Consider the following 15,365-nt stretch of genomic DNA (forward strand, 5'->3'; position numbering starts at 1 on the left):
CGCTAACTACACAATAACTGGTCACTCACCACAGTATCCACATATTACAACTACCCACCAGTATTTGTTATTCACAACAATATCTTGTCACTCAACACAGTTTCTGGCTACTACCACTGTATCTCGTGACTCACTACAGTATCTGACCACCATAGTATCTAATCATCACCGTATCTGGTTACTGGTAACAGTATTTGACAACTCAACACCGTTTTGGAGGTCTACGTAACCAATGACTGTGGTAGGTAACCAGATACTGTGGTAAATGACCAGATACTGTTATGGGTGACCAGATACTGTGGTGAATGAGAGGATATCCTCGAGTACGAGTAAAATGTAAAGATCAGAATATGGACATTCGATTCAATAAAGAAGTTGGTTTGAAGAAAAACTCAAAGACTATAATGTATGACCTTTAATTCAAGCACTCTAAAATAATAGCTGGTCTGACATTTTTCCTACCGTGAAATTGTTACAAGATTATGAATAGAAGGAATTAGGCCTTTCAGTTCATGAATGAGTTGTATACAAAGTCTGACTTCTAGATCGTAGGAGACATTTTTCTTTCAATGCTGTCAAAACTTTCTTATTGCAAACGAAACTTAGGAATATGTACAAGCCAGACAGTCCATTGAAAAGAACATTAAGATACCACATAAATTCCAGCTGCGTCAAATTTGCCAATAATAATATAAACCAAGTGCCGCCATTTATCATAGACAATTTGAAAAATATCTTCGCTAGTTGCCGTTTTCTGCTCATTAACACTGTTTTACCTAAAACTTTAGCTTTGGGAATCAATGCTGCAATTATAATGATAAATCCAATGGTATTAATAATCATACAGAGTATCATTGGTATACCTACGGTATAAAATGCTAGATTTGGATCTATAATCCAGCAATTATTACCATAAGAGTACCCATAGCCGAAGTATGCAACATCAAGTCCATCTAAAGTGGATAATAATGCTACGACTAACGCTGGCAACAGCCAAGCCATCGCAGCATAAATTACATACTTTGTTGTAGCCGTGACAGTTTGTCCAGAAATACGCATTGATCTGGCAATGTCTACCATCATAACGCTTGTCCACAGAAAAACAGATAACCACAATGAGTGAGTGATAGCTCCAAATATAGAGCAATTCGTTGGGTCTGTAAGCAATTGGAAAATTCTTCCAAAAGACTGAGCGAGAAGCAATGATAGTGTCATGGACATGATGATTTTCCCAGGACCATTCCTAAGATGCGGAAGGACCAAATAAGCAAGGAGCGTCATCAAACATGATGTTATCGATACGCCAACTACAACAGCAGAAAGCGTTGAATCGATTGTTACACTGAAGAATTTTTCCCATAACATATCAGTGTAATACCTACTCAGGTTTCTACAAATATACACCGAATTTTTGTAAATGACAAATTCATCCTCGGAATACAGTTGCCCGGAGTCGCTGATCTGAACTGTATCATTGTGTACAGAGAATTGGCCTTCTTCATACTTGATAGACGTACAGTTCGGCATCGTTCTATGGTAGCAAATTTCTACACTTTGGTTTTCGATGGGAATGAGAATTGCTCTAAAATTTACATTATCGCTTTTATTTGCCATGAATTCCAGAAAGTCACTGGTTGATTCGATCCGAGTAATATTTCTACAAGATCCAGATGTTCCAAACATTAAATTTATTATTGAGTCACTTGTTCCAATCCCAAACTGTGTTATTACTTCCATAACTGACGTCAGCAAAATAGAGACAGAGAAATTGGAACGGAACCGTATATGAATCAAATAATCCTTTTGCTTCCTGGTATGCCAACTAGAGCTGTAATAACTTAGCTCTGTCTCTAATCGTTGAACTAATTTCTCAGTGTCGTTAACATTTCCCGAATCATTATATCCTATACTAATAATAAAACTTCCCTCGTGCATTTTCCGGCGTGTGACACAGTTTCCATTAATAGGTGCAAATCCTGACGGGCAATACAATCTACTACATAAATCAAATACTTCATCGTACACTTCATCAATTTTACAAGATTGAATATGAGGAACTAGAACCCTTCCATCCGAATTTAACGTGGCTCCACTGAAGTCGAAATTGAACATGACGCCGCCAGTGGAAGGCCAAAAACTGCTTATTCTATACTTCTGTACGCAGTTATGAACGCCTGAAGAGATTTTACCAGCAATGCCTTCACAACTTGCACAACTAGGGTTCTTGAACAGCCTATGTGAAGTTGGATGCCAAACAACTCTTTGATGGGATTGGCAGTCTGAGCTGGTGAGACCAGTGTGGTTATGACATGCTTGACTAACAGACAGTGGTAAACAGGATCTAAGATTATGCATATCGTTTGGTAATACTAAACGTACTGAACATTTACCGTTTTCCAACTTCTTAGAGATATCTGAGAAAGTGACTTGGGAATAGTTATCTTTGCAAAATATATCAGATTTCCAGAAGATGTACTTGCTCCTCCTGAAAGAGATTCCTTCATGACAAAATGCACAATATATATTACGAAAGTGCCGCTTGGTCACTGCTGCTGTTACAGGAACCTTTGAGTAAGGATGGGCTTCAACATCTTCACAGCGCATTTTAAGCTTGTCCTGAGGGTAATTCTTTGGACATTTCCCAATCATCCAATAATGAGCCCTTCTCACATTATGTATTATTATTAATGAATTACAAGTCAAATGTTCGTTTATGAGCAAAATTTCGAGATCCGTGTTGGGTTGTATCTCTAAAGGTTCAGTAGAGGCTTGGATGTGAGTACAGGTTTCATTATAATCATAACAACAGTCCTGATAGACAGAGCAATTTAAATCACATCTGCATTGAAATACGTTAGCACTTGCATTGAATCTCTCTTGGAAACAACGTCCCTTGCAGGAAGGTTCAGCACAATCTTCCAGCACCAAGTCTGTTATAAGATGACCTACAATAGAACGTCAAAAAGTCATTTTTACACAAATCCTTTACTTGTTCTCAACCTGAGGCATTAATCCCGCTCATAAGTGCTACACGAGGACACCAGCAAATACCACGACCGACTAAAATGTATAAATTGTGATCTATGGACCAGGTGTTAACAAGTCAGGATGAATTTTTGTTCCGGTTATTTGATTGGTCAATCACTGAAATTTTAAATCCAGCTTAATAAGCAAAGCAGATTTGTGACAGGCATTGTGACATCATTATTGTTTCCAATCTGATTAATATGCACATATAGAAGTGTAACATCGTGTTATTCGAGATAGTCAATCCGCATATCATCCATGATCTGACGAAATTTGTGTACAGCACTACTTACTGTCTACATAGAATATAAGCGCATTTCCCCTCCAGAATGTCGAATATTGACCGAACATTGACCTCTGTAAAAACAGATTTCAAAGGTATGATGTATACTTATGTTTATATTTTTATCAAAGCAAAGCCATTCGACGACATACAGGTTACTTAATATTTTGAAGCGGATATTAAAGTGACACTCCGCTTTTTTTTTGCAAGTCGAAATTTTTTTGAAATTTGTGAAAAGGATACACCAAAATCTAGAGAAATGTGCCCTTTAACATCATAATATCTAAAAGTTTTAAATAAAAAAGTCTAGCTGTTTTAAATGCCAAAAATGACGTTAGGAATTTAAGTTCGTTATGCCTTTGAAAGCAGTTGGAAAACCACAAAACTACGTCAAACTGCTTGATTAATAAGTTGTACATGTACTCTCCGTTTTTTTCGTTTATATCTTTGTATCTTCTTGATGAAACAAATATAGTTTGATCAAGAAGATACATAATAAATAATAATAATAAATAGTATAATCGTGAATGGCGAGTGAATTGAAACAGGAAACGAAACACCTACTTTGGTGGTACATAGACAGACCACAGGTATCTGCGTATAACCAAGGATCTTAGTATTTTTCAAACGTAACGTCCGCATTGCAGTTTTGATCAAAGGTTCATTCATTCATTCAAAGTAATACCTTTAGTATGATTGAAAGATTAAACCTATTAGTAACATACCTTCAAGGAAAGCCACACTAAGAATTAATCCAAGGATAGACACTGTATTCAGGCTAGTGTCAACCATTTTGAAAGTGATTAAGACTGGGAATATTTGGACGGAATATCATTTTAATACCCGTACCGGAAATCATTTAGTCACGTTTCCAATTGAAATCTCCATTATGATTCCAAATAGAACTAATAGGTCAATAAGAGATAAAATGTCATGTTTGTAAATAAAGTAATCGGTCTCAATATTTTTTTATCATTGAAATACATTTGTGTCCGGTGTCAAGATGTCAGGATTAGTGTTAGATTATCTCACCGCAAACTACAAAAGATTCAATGTCACTGCAGCGCCTCAGGACCATAACACATTTCTAATGCTAAGCGTAGTTTTATTTAAATTCATAATGCTCCTCGCATCAATGAACGGTAAAATTTGAAGATTAATGTGCGCTATGTAATAGATTGATATATTTATTTCTTTGATACAATCTGTTATGCACCTGTAATAGCGGCTTCAAATTTGAGTAAAATCCCAACAAAGTATGAAAAAAGGAAATCAAGTCTTTCAATATCCCAGTACTACACAATGGCATAGTATAATGCCGTTGCGAGAAAATATTTAGTAGAAACAACATGGGTAACATTTAAGCTTCGAACATTTAGAAAGAACTATAAATGCAAAAAAAAAAAAAAAAAAAAAAAATTCCGTGCAGGGATATTGAAGGGACTGGTAAATAAGTTTCTAGATTACTCTTCTTAGAAGAAGTATTCCAAACCGATTATCATGATGAGGTTCTTATGCGCATGTTGGCAGCCTCAGAAGAGCTTTTCAGCTGTTCCCTTCGAACGTGAATTTTCCAAATGAAGAATAACTTTACTGTTGTTCATTGAGTTTGCTAACTTATTTGATTGGATATCAAGTTTTGTCCGCAATGTTTTTGACATTTGCTGCGGTAATAGTATTTGTTTGGTGGGAATAGGTAAACGTATCTGAAAGCATTATTAATTTGAATACAAATATTGAGAAATGCATTAATATGTATATCAACAATTAGTTATGTAATTTTTTCATTTTTTGTTTCGTTTTATCTATTGTGCAGAGTATAATTGTATACTCGCCAAGAGGAATGTATCTTTGCTTTGCTCTTGGGAATTAAGTACATACGTCATGACGTCGGAATCGGGCCTGTTAAAGTTCTTGTGTATATACATAGAACAGCACAGATGTGGGTCTAGTCCATAACATCTGCCTCTTTAACAGCCTCTGATAGATATGTTGACTATAACTTGGCCTTATTTAATAGAGATTTTCTACATCTCCGAAGATGCGTTTTTTTCTATTTTAAATTACCTTTACGATGACTGTAAAGTAGTGTTGGGCATCACCGCAACTTTGGTTTTGTAAGTATCACCTGACTCTGTGACACTTAAAATTTTGACTACCCACAAAATTTTAAATGGCCGACGAGGGATCAGTTTCGCTAAATAAAAACTCGACCCGCAGATGAGACCTAAATGGTGTTTGGGGATTATGATGGTTTGATAAAATATATCTGGGTTCGGCGAATCCGATTTAAATAAATATGTAATTAAATAATAGATCTCAATCTGTTTGTGTTTCTTGGGTTTTTCAGGTAACAGGCTAGGGATTAGCAAAGTCATGGACCGTGGACTTTGTTGTTTTACGGGTAGGGTAAACTTCGAAGGTGAGGGAAATATCCACAAAACGGGGCCCAGTTTTTCTGTCTCTACACCAGCCGACAACTTTCAAAATAGCTAACAGAGGCTGGAAAAGAGGCTAATGTCGGTCGGGAAATCAGAATGGTCCATTAAGAGGCTTCTACTTCCACTAGTACACATACAAAACGTCCTTGGAATCTTACAAGTTGAACTCGTAGAGATTACAAGCTCGATAGTTTACACTATAGATATGATTGCGATGGAAACAATTATATTATTGAAATCATGCAATAATGAAATAAAACAGAGAAGACAATTTTAATCTATTTTCTCTGGAATGGTGGTTTTTATGGGGTAAAAAGCTAATCCGAGATAAATCCAAGCAAATCCTTTATAATGTCAATGTTCTATTGTTAATCTTTTCCATTGGTATTTACTACTGTCCTAATCTTTATTACAATAACGACCTTCCAGAAAGATAAGATCAACCCTGTATCTCTCTGATGGAATTGTGGTACTGTATGATAGATTTGATAGGTTGATAAGTTTTCATCAATCATATATATAAGGAATTGCACATGAAACGGATTTGAAAAAAGACTCGCATTTCGACGGTAAAACATTGTAAACAATATTAGGCTACTGCTTATTGCTACAAAATTCCGGTTCTGGGAATAAAATACGATTCGTCTAATGGACGGCAAATATGTCCTTTTAAAATAGAATCTTTAATGAATAAACCATGGATTTTGAAATGATCAATTTGAAATAATCTCGGACCAGATATCACTAATTTGAGCAGGTTTATATGATGAAAACACAGACATATCACACGGTTTGAAAAACTCCAATCTGTGGCTGCAATGAAAAGAAAAGATAATTTTTTTAAAGGTCGTTGTCATAAAAAATATTTCTAAAGAAAGAAATTATGACTCTTTAATTTCCATAGTCTGTGTCAGATGACATGGAAACGATTATCTGTGGAAATAATTCAAGATAAATACCAAAATATAGCTTATTATGGCACCATTTCCAATTTGCAGACCGACGACTTTGATTCCAGTAATTCCAGAAAAGCGCCAGACTGAGAATCAGAATGGTGCATATATAATTTATATGGGCCAGATATATATAAAAGAGCTATAGAGACTCTCTTCAATTCCTCATACTAACATGATTATGGAACTGGTTTAGTCATTTCTAGTGGAAATTCTCGACCTTTTTGTTTTTCGGTTGTAGATAGTATCTTTATTTCACCACGTGTGCGGAAATTCGATTGCATTTAGACGGACGTTTGCAATGCATATAAACACATGCAATTTTTTTTCGAAACTGCCTTTTAATTCCGTTTAGAAAAAAAATAAACTGATTTGAAACGGGGCTAATTCTTATATGAACTTAAACGTATTAAAGTGACCACTTGTTGTTCGCTCCGTGATTTCAAACGTTTTCGATTCCTCGCTGGCGAAAGCTTTTTCAAAGGTCCCTCATCCATGAAGTATGACTACTGCTATAAAACGTTTAAGACAATCCAAGCCTATTAATTTCCATTTTTGGTACTAGCAAAAGAATCCCGGGTTGGTCACTATAATTTAATAAGCAGTAAGTCGAGTCACGAGTGTCTCTTCGTCGTTGACGTCACGGATTAACAAATTTCGTATTATCAAAGTGCATTTTACTGAACATTTAGGATCACTCTATAATGTCATACATGGTATTAAGATGATTAGGAATGTCAGGCAGTGCCAGTGGCAAGGAATTTAGGTAAATTACTAGACATGACGATGGAAGAGGAAAAGCTGAGAAAATTAATCACATATGACTCTGGCTTCTTATTACTCCTATTACCAAGATTAAAACTCGGGTTTCTAAGGCCGGTCAAGGCTTCAATCACATTAAATCAACAATTTCGAGACGTCATTCAAGGAATTCTACATTATTTTTTTTTTTGTGTATCGGGGACACTGTTATCATCAATTTGCACAATTCCAATTTCAAGTCAAACGTCTGTGTTGCCTGTAATTCCACAAAAACAGTGTTTGATGACGTCACTAATTGCAAAATATGCTGGTATCAAAATACGCTCTTCGAAATTAGTGAGGTTATCAAACACTTAGATTTAGTGGAATTACAGGAACGAGAGATATTCGAATGAAAATTGCAATGGTGCAAATCGTGCTATCAGTGTCCCCGATACACATAATTTTTGTTTAGAAAAACCTCTTTACAATCCCTTTAACGAGTCATGAGCAATCTTCAACGAGATGATCAACTCGACGGTTCAAAGCGTTAATCAAGTAATAAGTTTCAATTAAACTTTGATCATAGGATTCATACTTTGAAGACTTAACATCGATGATGTTCACACGGTACATCAAGTTATCTTGCGAGTTACTCTCCAATTTTGATGGTATTTACAGTATTTATTAGTTAATGCTCTATGTTTGAGGCAACGATTACCAAAATTAACTTAATCAACTCGTCATCTTCGAGGACACTGAATAAGAGGCAAAAATCAGCCTAATTTTTACCTCATGGAAGTAATTCTTAACTTCCTCAAACAAGGGGTGTGTTCGATTTACTGCCCCTTTCTACACGTGGTCACGAATTTGAATTGTTTACAACCAGGTCGTCAATCATTTCTAAGGAAAAAGCAAAGAAGTGGGGGTTTTTCTTAAATATTTTGTAATCCCTATAAAGCAAAACGAGATGCCCAACATTAAGATAAAGAGCAATTGGAACCTCGCCTGAAGTTCGTTAGAATGCCTAGTCAAATCATCAAGCCTACATAAGAAAAACATTGTCTAGAATATGTTCAGCCTGTGAAAGGTGTGCACTTAAAGTGATCATAGCGATCACCAGTTGCGCATGGTTGCGAAAAGGAATACCGCTTATAAATTTCGAATGTAACTAGTAATCGTGTGTGGGCATCTTAAAACAATTCATGTCGAGAAAAATACACGAATGCTCAAAGCAAAAGGAAGGAAGAGTACTTACAAATCAGGTTCAGTAAAAGAGCCAATAGCGGGAGAGTAGGCTTCATATACTCTCTGTTCATCAACACCATGTATAGCATAGGCATTAAACTTTGTGATATTCGGTGGTAAATAATCTAGTGGTATCAATGCCTCGCCATGCCACTGATCACCTTTAATGGTTGCTGAATAAACCAATGGTAACTCATCCTTAGAAAGAGAAAGTCAAGCATATTTAATGGGCATGTGTAATGTGTAACATGGTAATCTGGTCGAAGGAAATTTTTGTCACGAAAATAAGTCACAAAGTTCATTGGTCACAGTACATTTGTCATAAAATGGTAAATCTTTAGAGGTACACATGTCACATTGTAAATTGATCACAGTTCTTTTGTCACAGTTAATTGGTCAAAGTAATCTTGCCAAATAGAAAATAAGGCAAATTGGTCACAAAAAAGAAGTCACAGGGTAAATTGCTCACATTAATAAGGTCTCAATATTTACTGTAACACTATTGTGACCATTTTACCTCGTGGCAAAATCACTGACCAATTACTCTTGTATCCAAACTTATTTTGTGACCAATTAACCTTGTAATCATTGTAAGTGGCAAATTATTGGATATGTTACTATGACTGGCTTACGTTGTGATCGTAATAATGTGACAAATTTACTGCGTGACTAAATAAGATTTTGTTAATTAAATTATACAAATGAAATTATTTACGAACTGCAGATATATTTTAACAAAAAATTCATTTCACTAGATAATTATTTCCTTAATAGTTGTCTTTTATAAATATTGTTGCTATGGCAACACAATTTTAAAATGTAAAACATTTTGTTGAAAATACGAATCACCATTTTTCAAATTGTTCGTCTGGAAAATATGTAGTTTTAAAGGGACAGATTCTCGAGGGTTGATTTGGGTCGTGGATATCAATGCCTTACCAAGTTTGAGCTAAATTTGACTTCATTCAAAATAGCCTTTAGTCCCGAACAACCAGGATAAGATGTCAAAAATGCTATGAACACCTTCAAACACATTGATCTTGCAGGGGTAGTGGCTCAACTAGATGTGTTGGGAACGTAATTTTGAGCCCCTACCCCGGGGAATTTATTATCAACAATTTCTCTCCTGCATTCTGAGACTTCTATGCATGTAAATTTAATGCCTGTTAATATTTGTTCTGGGGGTAGGGTGCCAGTGGACTTGGTTCAGTCAATCCCTATGATAGCTGAGACGCTGTTTACCGGATCCGTGAACAAACCGACTAATAAATCTGAAGAATATTACCTTGACCATTTTTCTTCTAGCACTGAGTAATAAAACCAGATGTTGACCATGCCTATAATATATCAAGAACTATTTCAGTTACAGAAGTCTTTGTAGTTGACAAAATTCTTTGGGAAATATGTGAAAATGAATGCCCTCTGCAATTGTCAATGTCAATATCGGTGTACGTTACCCATTCGTAGTATGAGATGACTATTTTTTGGTCATATTCAGTATAATAATGTTAGAACCCGACAGACTACTTAAGACTCAACAGACAGTTTTCCTTAGGACTCAACGGACCTTAGGATGCGTCACACGAGCGGTCTTGGTCGGAGATTTTTATCACCGACTCGAATCTTGAGTAAAATCTCGCGTATGCCCGAAAAGAAGAAAGCTTGCCAGGCAAGGTAATATACGCCCACTGGCAGCTTTGATTTTGAATAAAAATATCTAGCACTACAGTAACAATCACCAGTATGAAATATTCAACCTTCAGTCATACACTTCTTTTTAACTTTTTAGGGCGATACTGAATAATATTGAGTATAAGTTATTGCGCTTGTTCTTGAAAACGTGTTCAATCTTTAGCTCATGAAAACTCTAGAAGACAAATATTCAATCTTAAGTGCGAGAAGCATGCCCTCTAGAGTTTTTACGAGCTACAAATTGAACGAGTTTTCAAGAACAAGGGCAATAACTCATACTAAATATTTTTCGATTTTTCTGATTTTCAATAGGCTTTATCCTTGGGTGATTACAAACACTCACACCAAGTTTCGTCAAAAATCCATCAATAATTGTGACTTCTAGAGTGTTGACAAGCTAAAATTGAACGCGTTTTCAAGAACAAGGGCAAGAACTAATTATTTTTCGATCTTTCTGATTTTAAATAGGTTGTAACAAACACTCACACCAAGTTTCATTAAAATCCGTCATGAATTGCACCTTCTAGAGTGTTTACGAGGGTTTCAAAAACAAGGGCAATAACTCATATTAAATATTTTTCGATCAAGGGAAATTAGGATTCTTTTTATTTTCCACACAATTTTATGATAAGATGAGATTAAAACACACTAATTAATAAGATACGTTAATTATTGATGATGTAGATCAGTCGTTATTTCACTTTAAACACTATACACCAGACTTAATATCTTTCAACTCATTCCATAAAAACAGACATTTCTAGTACGAAAACAACCTTTTTTTTTCAATTCATTACTGTAATTATTCCCTAAACCCATTAGGTTTCTGATTTCTACATGTTTATCAAATTAATAATGTCGTTACAGAGAGTCGTTTTCCCTTGACATGCCATTTCCAGTATATAAATCCGATATTTCCTTTTTGATATATTTTGAAATTGTGACTGTAATAAAGGGATTGTAAATAGGTTTTCTCAACTTTGTATGTGTATCGGGGACACTGATTACATCAATTTGCACAATCCTAAGTACAAATCAGTCACCTGTGGTTCCTGCAATTCCACTAAAACTAAGTGATTGATGACGTCACTAATCGACAGAGCCCTACGTAATACAAGCATACATTAGTGACGTTATCAAACACTCGTTTGTGTCTCAATATATTTTTTTAATTGTTTGATTGAAAATAGAAAAAAAACATCACTTACGGAGAAAGCTCAATTTCCAGATAGCGGTCTTTATTATTCATCAAGAAGAGTTCAACAACTGTAAAAAGAATGGTGAAAAATAAAATAAACTTTATTTAAATTACAGTTTTAAGAAAAATGCCAGACGGTTTTTAAAGAGAAGATTTAAATTGTATGTAAGTGGTAAAAGTGTTCCATGTCTGGAACAGGGATCTTCATTTCCTTTCATTATTTTTGAATATCTTGACCTTAAAACATCGGGGAGCAATTGGGACATGACTTTATATTTGATGTCAATAGAGGACGCAAGAGTTTGTTTATTGACATATTATTATGTGAAATTTATTTCTCCATCTTTTCGTTTCATTGTCAATAATGACATCTTTAGTCTACTATTCGTCCTCAGTAGCGCAGTTTGTATAGTAATATAGTCAAATATCCAACCTCTTTCAGCATTGACTGGTGGACCAACTACAGTTAAGTCGGGGTCACACTGCTCAAAAAATTCGCTCGTGTCTACAATTCCTTTCGCCGTACCAATCGAAAATCTTAAACAATATTACGTTCCTATACATACCTTCGTAATTCCACAGTTCGGGGAAAGGTCTACCTGCCTGACCAGAAGGTGCTGGATCAGCAAAATATGGTGCCTGTACTGTCAACTTGAGATCTCGTTCTTTATGTGGGGTAAGATGTATTTTAACTGGTTTATGGTCTATACTTCCACCATTCCATGTGGTTGTTATATTGATCTCCCTGCAAACAGAGAGGGTCTGCAAATAGTCTAATCAATCTTAGCAGATAATATCAAACTTGTTTCATCCTGTGTAACTCATCTTCACAAAGTCAGGCTATAACGAACTTCGTCTTATACCTTGACTGTGATAGTCACCTTTCGTGTATCACTAAGTTTGTAATTTCAGCAATTTGGTAGGATTGTACGTTTGTGAATACAGCCAATCAGAGTTCTCCACAGAAAGTCTCTAAACCAAGTCATTATATTATTATTTACAGTCAGTCTATCAGCTACTATTGGGTATATTCCCTTGCGCAAAATCTAATCAAATCGCTGTATTCTGTGATACAGAAAGGTGGATAGTGAAGTCAAGGTATAAGACGAGGTGCGCAATACCTAGGCCATTGTGAAGATGCTTTAACTAGATTAATAAAGACTTGTGGTCGGTCTCGTTAAATATTTCGAAAGATGTCTCTTATTTATGTACAAGTAGTGACGAAAATTGTGGTCTCAGCATCTTAATGTCATAAAATATAATATCATATTAGCTTAATTATAAAATATAATATAACATGAGCTCAATGATAAAATTAATATAATATATCATTTTAGCATAATCATAAAATATAATATAATATGAGCTCAATGATAAAATTAATATAATATATCATTTTAGCATAATCATAAAATATAATATAATATGAGCTCAATGATAAAATATAATATAATATATCATCGTATTAGCATAATCATAAAATATAATATAATATGAGCTCAATGATAAAATTAATATAATATATCATCGTATTAGCACAATCATAAAATATAATATAATATGAGCTCAATGATAAAATTAATATAATATATCATCGTATTAGCACAATCATAAAATATAATATAATATGAGCTCAATGATAAAATTAATATAATATATCATCGTATTAGCACAATCATAAAATATAATATAATATGAGCATAATCATAAAATTTCAAAATATCATATCAGAACCATAAAATCAAAAAATAGCCAAAATGCGAAGCTGGTCGACATCCAGAAAATATCAGAGACAAAATGAAATTTTAAACAAAAGAATAGTCTTAAATTAAGAATATTATTTGATTTACATAAATTGGATTATAGACCGGATTTCAAACAATTACTTGAGGGCTCCAAACTAACGAAGCGAATTATTGTAAGATAAAATAACAAGATATAACTTCTACGTAATGATCAACACACTTAGCCTATATAATATACAATATGAATAGGGAACAGTTTTTTTATCTTAAAAAACCACAATATTGTAATAAATCCTACAACTCATTCCATATATTCCATACGACATAAGCACTCGTTTAAAGGGATACTACGTCTTAGGATGAACATAAAATTTTAATTTTGCTCAAATTTGGCCAATAACAGTATATATCCATCAGTGGACTTACCTGGTGTCCTAACTATACATCAAAATCCCCCTATAATCCGATATATCCACAAAATCAAGTAATTAATTATAAAACGCTTAATACATCCATTAAGCGATTTTCAAATCGTGAGTCTAGGAAATCCGGTCTAATTTTCAAGGGGAAGTAACTCTCAAGTGGGGTTTCCCGCGTCCTTTGACCTCTACTCTTGAATTGACCTCGACACTGTCATATATTGAAGACGGAATAATGATGCCTCGTAGGAGATTAAGCGACTCCGCGCAAAAACAATTCATATAATTTAGAATAAATACTCCACCACTGACACAATTTTCAACGAATATTAATCATTGGCAAAGTTTGTTTTTATACACCGGAAGATGATTGTTTCCTGTTTTAGCGTTGATTACCCAGACTCTTTTTTTCTCAAACTGAACGGACTTGTCGCTTGCTCACTTTTTTTTAAAAATTATGATTATAGTTTAATTGTCGCTTTTTAAAACTTGATAAAGTGTGGGATGCATACTTATTTAACCAATGGTCACTGTTAAACACAAATATTAGCCACAGAACGAGTGTATTCTAAGACGTAGTATCACTTTAAAGGAATATTGCGACTTTGAATGAACATAAAATTTAAGAATTTTAAACTTGGTCAATAAGAGCATATATTCATCAGTAGATATACCTGGTGTCATTAATATTAAGATAAAGCGTCTTTCACTTATTACTTAGTTTTATGAATTCTCCAATTTTCCCTTCTTAAAAAGGGATTCTGTTGTAACTTTATGAGATATTGTTCATTCCAAGACGTAGTGTTCAGAGTGAAGAAGTTCCTAAAAACTTCTATGTAAAGCACTGGCCAATGTCACAAATAAAGAGATAAATGTTCAATACAAGATATGGTGAAGTTAGCATAGTTAGTATTAAGTTAAAAAAACAACCACGAGTAATCTACAATAAACAAAAGTCTATAATATGAAAGTTTTCTTGTTACCAGTTCTAAAAGAAAAGAGTATGAATAGGTTCTGAAAAGATAAACATCTATATATAAGGATTAGAATATATTAAACTTAATACGAAGTATCACTTTAAGGTCATCTATATCACTCGCAGCTAAATAGCTTTTAAACAACGAAAGTAATTTTAATTTGCTAGCTGTAGATGGACACGATAGTTTTGTTTTATGCAAAGGTAAAATGATGGTAAACTGCGTTTTGAAAATGGAAAGCAAAAACTTGGTGTAGAAAATGATATCTCAAAACGATTGATGAATAACTGTTGTCCGAAGAGAAAGGGAAAGACTCAGTTACTTCCCATTAATAATATAAAATGATGGAATGATATTTAGAAGTGAAGGGTACACATCACAAACACACGACAATATTATATAATAACCACACTTCTTTAATATGATATCTAACACAAATCGTTTCAACACAAATTACACGTATCGTCATCATATTATGTGTTTAATATTTGTATTAAAGAAGTTTGCTTATTCCATAATACTATCTTGTGTTTGTGATAGGAATTTATCATTTGAAAATAATATTTCATTCATTATTTTTTTTGTCCCAAAGGAATGTAAGCTTCAAAACAGTAACCTAATAATTGTGTCAGAAAAACTCA

The 15,365-nt window shown here is 34.2% G+C and overlaps 2 protein-coding genes across 2 annotated transcripts; both read right to left on the reverse strand.

Moving 5' to 3' along the window:
- Positions 1-510: 510 nt before the first annotated feature.
- Positions 511-4,102, reverse strand: LOTGIDRAFT_171200 (hypothetical protein; the record flags this gene model as incomplete). The annotated part of the gene is made up of 2 exons (XM_009047395.1): positions 511-2,945; positions 4,036-4,102. The coding sequence occupies 2 exons, from the start codon at positions 4,100-4,102 to the stop codon at positions 511-513; spliced, it is 2,502 nt and encodes an 833-aa protein (XP_009045643.1).
- Positions 4,103-6,539: 2,437 nt separating this feature from the next.
- On the reverse strand, positions 6,540-12,327 carry LOTGIDRAFT_86010 (hypothetical protein; the record flags this gene model as incomplete). The annotated part of the gene is made up of 5 exons (XM_009047396.1): positions 6,540-6,564; positions 8,704-8,891; positions 9,979-10,030; positions 11,594-11,651; positions 12,150-12,327. Coding segments are annotated over 5 exons (501 nt in total), but the record flags the coding sequence as incomplete, so codon positions are not given.
- Between the last annotated feature and the right edge of the window lie 3,038 nt (positions 12,328-15,365).

Source organism: Lottia gigantea, assembly GCF_000327385.1.
Source record: "Lottia gigantea unplaced genomic scaffold LOTGIsca_111, whole genome shotgun sequence".
Classification (NCBI taxonomy): Eukaryota; Metazoa; Mollusca; class Gastropoda; family Lottiidae; genus Lottia; species Lottia gigantea.